General features: G+C 39.6%; 2 protein-coding genes across 2 annotated transcripts in view; both read right to left on the bottom strand.

Moving 5' to 3' along the window:
* Nucleotides 1–13,386, bottom strand: part of LOC131020541 (uncharacterized) — a 1,142,091-nt gene that overhangs the window by 118,803 nt on the left and 1,009,902 nt on the right. The gene's annotated exons all lie outside the window — the stretch shown is intronic.
* Nucleotides 4,876–7,040, bottom strand: LOC131020580 (uncharacterized). Its single transcript, XM_057949498.1, has 3 exons — nt 6,945–7,040; nt 5,987–6,775; nt 4,876–5,326 (listed from the first exon to the last, which is right to left on the bottom strand). Exons 1-3 carry the CDS (start codon nt 7,005–7,007, stop codon nt 5,318–5,320), a joined length of 861 nt encoding a protein of 286 aa, XP_057805481.1. The 5' UTR covers nt 7,008–7,040; the 3' UTR covers nt 4,876–5,317.

The following is a 13,386-nucleotide window of genomic DNA, read 5'->3' on the forward strand; positions in this document are numbered from 1 at the left end:
GGAGAGGAACTTGTTAGTATGGGTTACCCCATATTGGAAATAAAGCGCCACGCTGAACCCGAAGTTCACCTTTTTCTTCTCCATCATACACCACAACAGGAAGACTTCCTGTTGGGAGACCACGTTGGAACCCTCCAGCCGACCGTAGATGTTGTAGGCCAGCCACCTGTGGCAGATCTGCAGGGCGGGGTCCCGAATCTCGTTCGACTTGCTGATATTTTTTTGACATATTTGGTTTCGGTAGACAACAGTGACTAGTAATGGTCAATCTGACTCCTTCACTCTGGTGTAGCTATGGTTTCCGCTTGCCTGTACTCCTCTTCGTAAACTTCTGTGGTTTCAATCACCCCTATGTGGATATTCAACTCATTGATCGAGAGCGGGAATATCCTACCTTGCAACTGGAACCGCAAAGTACCTGGGGTCTCGATTGTATAGTTTTCCTTGGGCTTAAACTCAACAGTGCCCATGAATTCCTCCGTCAACTTCTGGAATGCCTTCAGATTCCACTCCAGCACCTTCTTCCAACCTATCCCCTCAAAATAACCCTCCACTTTCTCCTTTATCCCCAACTCCTCCAAGGCTCCATTAACCAGAAAATACCAAGGGGTAATTTCTCTGTTCTGTAGAGTGGCATACCTTTGGCTGTCTCTCGGTATGACCACTCCTGAAGCAGTGGTGCGTATCAGCCCTTTTTGCTTTGCAAGCTTTGGCTTTGTGGTAGTGGCTGTACTGGAGGTGGGTTTCGTTGGCGCCAAAACATCCTCTGATCTGGAGCTGTCTACGGTCTCAGTTCTCTCCGGATCTTCCTCGGCTTGCTTGCCTTTTCCCTTTTCAGCAGGGGTTGCTCTCCTAGTCTTGCTCTGGACTTCCTTGCCCTTCGTCTTACTTCCGGCCGCCGCCGGTCTGGTCTTCGTGGGCAGAGGGGGTTTGGTGACATCCAACTTCCTTTTCGCTCCAATTTTCACCACCTTGCTTTGAGGGGTGGAAGCCTCCACCTCGGTCTCGTGGGTGGCCTCCTCTCCTTCTTCTTCTCCTTCTTCGGACCCCGTCGCCGTCTTCCCTTCTTCAAGAGATGGCGCTGGTGGTGCAGGGAGAACTGGGGTGGGCTCCCGCTCTTTGGCAGTTTGAGCGGGGGTTGATTTCTTCAGAGCTTTCCTCGGTTTTTCACTGGTGGGGTAGGTGCGACCTGTTCTTCCTCCATGGGCTTTTCCGACACCTCGATCATCTCCTCCGAAGTCTCCTTCTCTACCCCATGTTCTTCCATCACAGGGACGTCTTCTGGCCCTCTCTCCTCCGTCTGACTGGCCACAACCGACTCTTTGGTAACTTTGATAGATGTTTCCTCGGATGCGGTTCGTCTGGTGGTCCATTTCGTCGGAGGTCGGGGCTTGGCAGCCTTCTTCTTCGCCGGAACTTGAGTGCTTCCGGAACCAGTTTCACCTTTAGTCTTTGCCATTGCGGGTTTTTGGAATTGAGAAAGTGTTTGGAAAGTTAGGGTTTTGGGTAGGAACTTATGGAACTAGGTGGTTTTTAAAGTGGTAACAGCGGTTACCAAAAATTGAAGGTGTGGGGAGGTGGTGGAGATCGTGTGTAGCAGTTATGGAGATTTAGGGTTTTGGAAGAAGTGGGGGGAAGTGGGGATGACGGTTATGGCAAGACTTTTAATTAAGGAAAGAATAATCTCCCCAAAATTTGAAATTCAAATTTCCTTTGGAAACCCAAACGTTCCCGTCCCATCATGTCAGTCTGCTGCATCCGCCTCTCTGACGTCACCCCTCCCCGGTTAGACCTCTCCTGCTCGCAAAACTCCCAATCCTCCACCTACACACTTTGCAACGCAAAGTGGGTTCGAAATCTCCACTGGCACTACAGGAAAACAGACCTATTGCGACATACGCACATGCGACACTACATGTATGTGATGTAAAATTACCACACTTACACTTTATGTGTCATATATTTACGTCACTTGTGCGTCACCTATATATTGTGTTGTAGTTTAGTGACACAAATGCGACACTCATTTTAACGTCTCAGAATTGCAACAGTTTATTCGCGACGCCTCAATAAAATGTCATAAATATACCACATTTTGATAAAAGTGTTGCATTTAGTGTCATATATTTGCGTCAATTGTGCATCATCTAAATATTGTGTTGCAGTTTAGTGACACATATGCGACAGTCATTTCAATGTCTCAAAGTTGCGACAATTTATTAGCGACACCACAATAAAATGTTTTAATTATACCACATATTTAGAATAGTGTTGCATTCAATGTCATATATTTACGTCAATTATTTGTCATCTAAGTATTATGTCACAATTTTATGACATCGATGTGACACTTATTTAAATATCTCAAAAACTGCGACATTAATTCGTGACATCTCAATAAAATATCATAATTATACAACACGTTTAAAATAATGTTGCACAATTGTGGCACAATTTTCAGCATTTTCTACTTATGACATAAATTTATTGCATAATCTTTGTAACATCGGATATACGACATCATTTTACATTTTTAGTAGAGTTATATTCATGACCATCTCATATGAAATTTTACTAAATTCAATAAAATTAAATAATTTTTAGTAGAATGAAAATAAATAAAATAATTCTAGACTACTTTATGTACTAATACTAGGAATTTGAGTAAAGATCTTAACCTGAAAATTTAAGAGTTGAATTTATTACTTCATTTTATAAATGAGCAAGTTAATTTAGTTTATCATTATTTAAGATTGCATAAATTTTAACTTGAGTTAATATATAAAACTATCCACTTCCATATTGTAAAGATAAAAATTGTCCACTAAGATAAAAATAATAAAAACTGTCCACTTTTGAATTGAAAAGACGAAAATACCCTCCTTTAAAATTAAAAAAAATAGCTACACTTTGTCTCTCTCTCTACGCTCTCCCAATTCTCTCGCCCTCTCTCTCCCATCCCTTCTTCTTTCTCTCCTCCGGCGAAGCGCGACCCATCCAGATTCAAGCGCCGCACAGCCACCATCGATCGCAGGAGATCTGGAGTGGCGTTGCCGTCGATCGCCGCCAGCTGCGCCGTCGTTGTAGCTTCATATGAGAAATTCTCTCTCACGCTATTTGTTCTGCTCCGCTACACGTTCAGCCACTGGTATGCCCCACTCCCTATCTCCTCTCTCTCCTGCAACGGACGGCGAGAAATTGCCGCCGCCGTCTTCTCTCGGTTGACGAATCTAAAGTTTTGAGCTCATCGTCGTCAATCTCCTCCTTTGCCTCCGCCGTGGATGGTGTTTTGGATCTGGTTGGCCTTTTGTACTGAGTGAAATTCAAGCATCTGTGATTTCTTTCTATTGCAGGATTATTGTGATTTTTGACACAAAAAACACCTATGGTGGCCGGAGGTACGGATTCCAGTTTGGAGCTGGGGATCTGAATTGGTTCGAGGAGAGAGAGGGAGCCGAGTGGGTTGGGGGGTGGGGAGAGAGAGAACGTGAATGGTGGGCTTGTGCAGTTTGGTAATTGCGATAGCCAAGGAAATGAATAAGGTTTTGTTTTGGGGAGATGAATTTGGAGCTGATAGTGCTTCCAAGTTGGAAAGAGTGGGTGAGAACTCAATGCAGAATGCTCATAATAGAGGCCGTATGATATGTGAATGGTTGATAACTCTTAAAATTATGGTTTAATTGTAATTTATGGTTTAAATTAATATTATTGAATTAACAATCAGATATATTAATTCATAACCAAATTTATGAATTCACAAGTTAATGTTCTTAAATTCACAACCACATCTATGATTTTACAACTTAACGTTCTTGAATTCACGACCACATCTATGAATTCACAACTAAAACTCGAATTCACAACAAAAATAAATTCTAGTTGTAGTTGTGAATTCAAATTTTAAAAATTCAAATTCACAACTACTTGAATTCACAACCAAAATAAATTCTAGTTGTGAATTAAATTCAGGTTGTGAATTCGACTGATTGTGAATTCACAACCAACATAAAACTGGTTGTGAATTAAATTTTGGTTGTGAATTCACAACCAAAAAATTCTAGTTGTGAATTAAATTTTGGTTGTGAATTCGACTGGTTGTGAATTAAATTTTGGCTGTGAATTCACAAACAAAAAATTATGGTTGTGAATTCGACTGGTTGTGAATTCTCAATTCACAACCAGTGTGAATTCACAACCGAAAAATTTTGGTTGTGAATTCACACTGGTTGTGAATTGCGGGATTTTTTAAAGGGGTGATGTAAAGTGGACATTTTTTTAATTTTTAATGTGAAGGGTATTTTGGTAACAGTGGACATTTTTTATGTTTTTTATTTTAGTGGACATTTTTTATCTTTACAATATGAAAGTGGCCATTTTAAAAATTCACTCTTTTAACTTTTTGTTCAAATTTTTCTTTTTCTATTGTCATAATCGCAAACCTTCAAAATAAACATTTTATCTTAAAAAAAAAAAGTTCACCCATTTATGAGTTTGAAATACAAAAATATAAAAGTCCTGAAATGATTAAATATAAAAAATTCAGCATAAAAAATTTACACTTGTGAAATGAGACATATCATAATTGTGAAATGTAAGCCTTTGCACTCGAGAAATCATATAGAACATTTATTAAAATGCGATTACATATAAAAGAGAAAAAGAAAGAAAAAACCTAAAAACCCTTGAAAGCACATGAAAAGCAGACTAAGGGTCAAACATCATTAAAACCTTTTTACAGAAAATCCAAAGGCAAAAACCGCAAAAACGAAAAAGAGTGCTCGTCTAAGAAACATAAACGAAACCAAAGAAGGTGGAAGAGCGGAAAGGAAAGTTTCAGGGACTCCGGCCTAACCATCGCCCCTAACCAATCCCGGCTCAAAACCACCCGAGACGGACTAGAAAAACATAAAAAAGAGAAAAAAAAAAACCACGAAAAGAGAAAACAAACCAACATGAAGCAAAGGGTGTCGAACACTAAAGTCATCCATCGCCGTGAAGAAGACGGCCGCCGCCAAAAACACAACACCCAACCTTGTATGCAACTCCACCCTCCAACAGCCAGAGACGCACGCCAGCAAGTCCGGACGAAACAACGAGCAGCAAGAACCCGACAGCCAAAACAAGCAGCCAGACCACCCCCCAACGTCCAAATCTCCAAAACCAACAGCCAAAGCACCAGCAGCAGGAAGACCAGGTGCTAGACGAAAGGAAACAAAGATCAACTAGACCCTCAAAATTATATAGAACATATGTGAACCTGTAACCCAAGTACCATGGGTGCTACATAATTTGGTGTGCCACAGGCTGTTTGATGCAGTCAGTCATCCTACAGAAAAATCATCATCAGATTTTCAATTTGCACTTCTACTTTAAAAGAAAATTATCAAATTTTCAATTCGCACTTCTGCTTTAAAAGGTAAATACCTAATACAAGACATAAAAGTAAAATAAAGTCACAAGTACTGTTCATTCGAGTAGAGCCTCAATCAAAACTAGGCAATAGATTTACGCAACCAAACACTCATCTGTACTAATAGATACCGATGGCAGACATTGGCTTTTTGTGGAAGAAACAAGGACGCCACACAATAAAATCCAAGTAAAAACTATAAATTGAATCCAACATGCTAGAACCAGGCAAAACAAAAGACAAATTGAAGAGACATGTCCTGTTGAGGGATAAGTGGGAATGGAAATATGTATGGACTCAGTAAAAGATAGGCAAAAATATTTTCAGCAGCCGGACCATATAATATACATCTTTAGGGAAGGTAAAATTTCATTAACGAAAGTGTCAAATTTCCTTAATATCATGCAGATGTCTGACATCAAAGTTGTTAATTCAGCCAATATTGATATTTGATCATAACATTATCAAATTACCCGACTAACGATGCAAAATTCTAAATTAAATCCATATACACCAATAAAATAAACTCAAATAAATAAAAACATAAGAAATTAAGTTGAATGGATACTGAATTACCTTATCTGTTAAATTCTCATCTGATTGTATAATATCTTCAAAAAAATCGTCATCATCATTGGAATCAGATTTATCACTAGAAAAGTATTCAGCTTCATCAACTTCATCATCGAAATTATCAATATTATCTTCACCAATAGCATCAACAACTATCACACCATCAACATCTGCTCCAGTCCATGATATATTTTCGTTGTTAATATCTGGTTCATTTTGTTGACAAGAAATATGGTCATCCTCAGTGCTTTCAAATTCATTAACCTCTGGATCAACATTGAATACAGCTCTAGGAGTCATCTTCAAAGCTACATGCCAATCTGGATCAACAGGATCTTGAATATACCATGCTTGCTGAGCTTGAGATGCCAAAATAAATGGCTCATCTATTTTCCTATTTCCTCTATATAGTAAGTGAGAAAAGTTGACCAAAGTGAAATTAAACTCATCACGTTTCAATCCTAAATTATAGTCAACCCAATCACACTTGAACAGTACAAATTTCAAGTTATTGGTGTACCTCACTTCTATTATATCCTTCAAAACACCATAAAATGACACGTCCCCTGATATTGGATTCTTATCCTTACTACTCGAGAAACTATTGGTAGTAGCATTCAAGAAAATTCCACTATTTTGGGTTTTTCTTCTCATCTCCCGTTTCTTAGTATGAAAACGCAGTCCATTTACAATATACCCTGTGTAACGACGAGCCCATTTACTTGGCCCAGCAGCTAAAAATGGAATATCCTGGTCTACAATTTCAGTATTTGTGTTTGCCATTTCATTTACCTATTGATAAAAAAAATGGCAATGTAAAATATGCATTAAATAGCATAAAGAAATAAAACATTGTTAAATTATACTCCCTCCGTCCACTAATTGTTGTCCTAAGTGAAGTGTAAATTTACACTTCACCTAGGACAACAATTAGTGGACGGAGGGAGTATTATGAACTTACTTGAAATTTAAACCAATCAGGAAAGGTTTCAGTGTGAAGCTTTTGTCTATCATAACTTGACATGCGCCTATTTTTACGTAGTATCTCACGCAAATGATCACTGCAATATTAGAATATTATTAAATTACAAACTTTTTTACATATTTTATTTTTTTATATTTATTTTTTAAGTGTGATTTACACGTAATTTTTTATACTTAGTTTTTCAAGTACGATTTATTTGTCATATGCATATAATCATGCATTTTGCCAGTAGGTATTGAAATTTAATAAAGTTGTGTAGGGATGATAATTGACATTTATTTATGATCTTAGAAAAAAATGAGATATTATTTTGAGTTTTGTGATATATTTACATTCATTTTGTATTTTATGAATAGGCTCTTTTAAAGGAGTTGAAGGAAAAGTTGCCTGAGGATTTGCGGGATGATATTGATGCTAATAATGAGATATATAAAGATGTTATCGGAAAGGAAGCAGTAGGATATTTACGCAACATCAATGCTCCTGGAAAGAATGTGATTTTCACCTCAAGAGATGAGTTTGATAGAGCTGTGCAGGAAAAATCTAACGATATAGTGGCAAATATTCGCAAGGGATTTGAAGAGGAACTGTCTAAATTCAAAGATAACTATTCCTCTGAAATGGAGATGTTGCAGGCTCGACTCCTCACATTAGAGGATAGCAATGTTCATGTAAGTTATCTTTATATAACTCATTTACATCATATGATTTTTAATAACTTATATTTATTATAATATGCAAGGTGTCGGGAACTATCAATTCTCGACGCATACAAGCTCTCAATAAAGAGTCATCAGTTGAAGGATTTATGAACATGAACGTGTCGAACTCGAGTGAAGCAAATGAATCTTTGGAGGTAAATAACCAAAATTTCACTAGTTTTTTTGAAGTATATTAACTTTTAGCATTGTTGTAATATTATCTTTAACCAATTTATTAGATTCGAGAAGAGATGAATAACTCGGGTCATGAGGACATTATAAATACTCGTTTAGATGATGCACCTCTGCAGGTTTTGTTATTCATTATATTTTTCAATCAATTTACTTAGTATATGTATGAAATTAATTTATTTTATTAACTTTATGTAGGAACATGGAAAAAGTGCCAGAAGGAAAAGCAAGAGGAAAACAAAATGATGTTGAATGTCATTGTCGCTTACGGAATTTGGATTCGTAGATAAATTTAAACTTTGATAGTTGGTTTTTTTAAATAGTATAGAAAACATAACAAGTTGTGTTATGCTATTTTCAGTTATTTATTTAGAAAATATTTATTTTAATACTTTTAATAATTGATATATTTCTTTCATTCATGTGATATATATTGTGTTGGTTTTGTTTAAATTCGCTAATGAGACATTATTTATGAATAAAATAATAAAATTAGCCAATTAAAGGTAATATAAATGACGCATATTTTTAAAGATAATAATAAGGTGATGCATAAGATGTTGTATATTTTGCGACATTATATTAATTTTTGCAACATATATATTTATGTTGCAAAACTATGCAACGTTTTAATTATGATATCACATGTGTCGCAAGCAATTACCTCACATTAATTATAGTGTCACATATTTAGACATGTCATTTAAGTTAGTGTCGTATAAGTGATGCAAGATATATGACATGATTAAAGTGACATAAAATTGTTGTATATTTTGCGACATTTAATACAAATATTGCAACAAATGTTATATGTCGCAATATTATGCGACACTTTAAATATGATACTACAAGCGTCGTAAAATTTCACATCACATTAATTGTAATGTCACGAACTATTGTCGCAAATTATGATGCATCATTAGAACTAGTGATGCATAAAGTCTCGTATATGTTGCGACATAAATTTAAAAAGTGTCGTAAAAATGATATGTCACATCAATTGTAATGTCACAAGCAAGTGTCGCAAATTAGGACGCGTCATTATAATTAATGTCATTTAATGTGTCGCAAACTAAGGTGCGTCACTAAGATTAATGACACGTAATATGTCGCAAACTAAGGTGCGTCACTAAGATTAATGACACGTAATGTGTCGCAAACTAAGGTGCGTCACTAAGATTAATGACACGTAATGTGTAGCAAATTTTATGCGACATCTAATTTAGTGATGCAAACAGTGTTGTAAATGTTGCGTCATTGTTGAAAAATAATGTCGTAAATTAACATCATAACCTTTTGCGACAAAATTCTTCGTGACGCACAAAATGTCGCAAATTAGCTTTTGCGACATAAAAACTAAAGTTTGCGACACATTTTTCGTGTCGCAAAAAGTCGTGTTTCTTGTAGTGTGGGCCTCCGCCTTTCTTACTTTTTTCAGCCCATCTTACCTGCAAGTTAGCGCATCCAAACAAAACAACTTAAAAGAAAAGAAAAATTCGGTAAAGGCCATACCGAAGAAACCACACTGGGTTGCCTCCCAGCATGCGCTCTTGTTTCCCGTCTCGAGCTCGACTCTCCTTCCCTCTTTACTCGTACACAGGGTCGAGAAGGTGGCATTCCTCCTTCTCCTTTTCTACTTCAGCAAGTTCATGGTAGGGCTTCAGGCGATGTCCATTCACCACGAACGTATCGACTCCATTGTGATCGTACACTTCTATGCTTCCATTTGAAAAAGTTTCTTTGATCACGAATGGTCCTGACCATTTTGAACGAAGTTTTCCAGCCATCATCTTGAAGCGTGAATTGAAAAGTAGAACTTTTTGTCCTACCAAGAATTCCTTCTTTCTGATCTTGGCATCATGGATCCTCCTGGTCCGCTCTTTGTAGAGCACCGCATTATCGTAAGCCTCCAACCGAAGTTCTTCCAACTCACTCAGCTGCAGCTTCCTTGCTTCTCCAGCTAGGGTCATACTGAGGTTAATTTGCTTGATTGCCCAGTACGCCTTATGTTCGATTTCCACAGGTAAATGACATCTTTTCTCATAAAGTAAGCAGAACGGGGACATTCCGATGGGTGTGTTGAAAGCAGTTCGGTATACCCATAACGCGTCCCCCAAATGATTACTCCAGTCTTTGCAGTTAGGGTGTACCACTTTTTCCAAGATGCTTTTTATCTCTCTGTTGGAAATCTCAGCCTGGCCATTGGCCTGAGGGTAATATGCTGTAGTGACCTTGTGTGTCACCCCCACCTTCTTACTCAGTGCTCTGATAGTGGCATTACAGAAGTGAGACCCCTGATCACTGATTAGAATTTTGGGTATACCGTACCTCTCGAACACTTGCTCCTTCAGGAATCCTACCACGGTGTGAGCATCATTACTTGCGGTTGCCTTGGCTTCAACCCACTTTGACACGTAATCAACTGCCACCAGAATATACTCGTAGGTCCTTGACTTTGGGAAAGGTCCCATAAAGTCAATTCCCCACACGTCAAAAATCTCAACTGGCATGATTGGAACTTGTGGCATTTCATCTCTTGCGGTAATACCTCCAGTCAACTGGCACTTCGGGCAGCTCTGCACCCACTTTCTTGCATCCGCGAATATGGTGGGCCAGTAGAATCCACTCTCCAAAATTCTGTGGGCTGTGCGCTTTCCCCCAAAATGCCCGCTGTTTGCTGTTCCATGACACATGTCTAGAATTTGGGCATGTTCATCCTCAGGTATGCACCTCCGTATGACTTGGTCTGCTCCAGTCCTCCAAAGGTATGGATCCTCCCAGTAATAGAATCATGCTTGCACAAGTAACTTCATTTGTTCGAACCTTGTCAATCTTGGGGGTAACTCTTTAGTGATCAGATAGTTAGCTATATCGGCATACCATGGCTCCTGGTTGGCTAGAGCATTCAGTTCTTCTCCTCCTACTCGGGTGTATACGGAGTATAACTTTTCGTCTGGAAAAGTATCAGTAATGGGCATACCATCATCCTCTTCCAGTTGCAACTTGCTCAAATGATCCGCCACAAGATTGGCAGCTCCCTTTTTATCTCTTATTTCGATGTTGAACTCTTGCAAAAGTAGGATCCACCTGATGAGCCGAGGTTTAGACTCCTTTTTGGCCATCAAATACTTCAACGCTGCATGATCCGTGTAGACCACCGCCTTTGTTCCCAAAAGGTAGGAACGAAATTTCTCTATGGCGAACACCACTGCTAAGAGTTCCTTCTCGGTAGTGGTATAGCTGCATTGTGCTGGATTCAGAGTCTTGGATGCGTAATAGATCACACAACTCTCTTTGCCTTTCTTTTGCCCCAGTACTGCTCCAACGGCATGATTGCTGGCATCACACATAATTTTGAACGGTAAGTCCCATACCGGAGGTTGAATAATAGGGGCTGACACCAACTTGTTTCTCAAAATTGTGAATGCCTCCTTGCAATCCTCATCAAACTCGAACGACACATCCTGTTGAAGAAGTCTGGTCATGGGCTGAGCAATTTTGGCGAAATCTTTAATGAATCGCCGGTAGAACCCTGCATGACCAAGGAACGCCCGTACGTGCTTTACTGTTGTCGGGTAGGGCAATTTGGCGATGGAATCAACCTTCGCCTTATCCACTTCGATTCCCCTCTCCGAGATCACGTGCCCCAGCACTATTCATTCCCTCACCATAAAATGGCATTTCTCATAGTTCAGGACCAGGCTCTTCTCCACACACATTTTCAACACAAGCTCTAAATGCTTCAAACATGTGTCGAAAGAGCTACCATATACGGTGAAGTCATCCATGAAGACTTCAATGCAATTCTCAAGTAAGTCGGAGAAAATGCTCATCATGCACCGTTGAAAAGTTCCCGGTGCATTGCATAATCCGAACGACATTCTTCGATATGCAAATGTTCCAAATACACAGGTGAAAGTGGTTTTCTCCTGGTCTTCATGTGCCACAAAGATTTGCATGTACCCGGAATATCCGTCGAGAAAACAGTAATAGGCATTACCAGCTAGCCTTTCCAGCATCTGGTCGATAAAGGGCAATGGGAAGTGATCCTTCCTGGTTGCCTCATTCAGCTTCCTGTAGTCAATACAAACTCTCCATCCTGTTTGCAAACGGGTGGGGTACAAGCTCGCCTTGATCATTCTCCACAACCTGTATTCCTGACTTCTTCGGTACGACATGGACTGGACTCACCCATTGGCTGTCGAATATGGGATAGATGATTCCCAATTCCAACAACTTGAGAATTTCTTTCAGTACCACTTCCTTCATGACTGGGTTCATCTTCCTTTGAGAATCTCGAACAGGTTTGGCTTCTTCCTCAAGATAGATGTGGTGCATGCACTCTGTGGGATTGATGCCTTTGATATCGGCTAAGGTCCAACCAATGGCTTCCCTGTTCTCCCGTAATACTCTGACCAATCGATCTTGCTGCACAATAGTTAGATCAGCACTGATGATAACTGGTAGTGTCTCTTCTGGTCCCAAATAAGCATACTGTAAATGCTTAGGTAGTTTCTTGAGTTCTAGCGTGGGTGCTTTCTGGATTGAAGGAAGCAGCTTCTCGTTCTGCCCATACTGAGTCAACAACTCTGGTTTGCTTGTCTCCGTTCCTCCAGCTAGATAGACCTCCTTGATCAATTCCTTGATCTTCTGATCTACCTCCACCTCAGCTTCCATGGTGCTTTCTCGGAGAGAGTAAAGCTCCATGATGGCTTCCTTGATCTCATCATCCTCCATATGTTCTGCATCCCGATCAGTCAGACCATACTGGATCAATTTCTCTGTAGCATCCCCGGAACCAAAAGCAATTCCCTGTTCTTGCACCAAAGGTTCAAACACATCGATCATGTCCACCGTTTCCATTGCTTGCTTTCTCTTCATGGTCTCATAGATGTTGAATTCTTCTTGAACTCCATCGAACTCACATGTTAAGATTCCAGTTTTCATATCGATCTTGGTTCCAGCGGTCATCATGAACGGTCTTCCCAATAATATGGCATTCTCCCCGGTTTCAGGTCCGGTGTCCAGAACATAGAAGTCAGCTGGGAAGATTAAATCTCCAACCTTGATCAGTACGTCCTCCACCACTCCTTCAGGGTAAGCGTTGGATCTGTCGGCCAACTGTATGACCACACGGGTGTACCTCATCTCACCAATATTCAATCTCTTGTACACAGCCAATGGCATCACATTGATCGAGGCTCCCAAGTCCATCATGGCCTTGTCCATGTTTGTTCCACCAATGTTGCACGGAATGGTGAACATCCCGGGATCCTTCCTCTTCGTGGGCAACTTCCGTTGGATCACTGCCGAGACACTCTCTCCCATCACGTAACGGACTTCTTCCTCCATCTTGACTTTTCTTGAACAAAGGTCTTTCAAGAATTTGGCATACTTGGGAATTTGCCTAATAGCATCAAGTAGGGGTATGCTCAGTTCAACTTTTTGAAACATCTTCATCATTTCACTTGCTTCCTTCTCTTTAGCTTTCTGTCTCAGGCGTCCTGGGTAGGGTGCGTCGGTTG

Source organism: Salvia miltiorrhiza, chromosome 1 (genome assembly GCF_028751815.1).
Source record: "Salvia miltiorrhiza cultivar Shanhuang (shh) chromosome 1, IMPLAD_Smil_shh, whole genome shotgun sequence".
Taxonomy (NCBI): Eukaryota; Viridiplantae; Streptophyta; class Magnoliopsida; order Lamiales; family Lamiaceae; genus Salvia; species Salvia miltiorrhiza.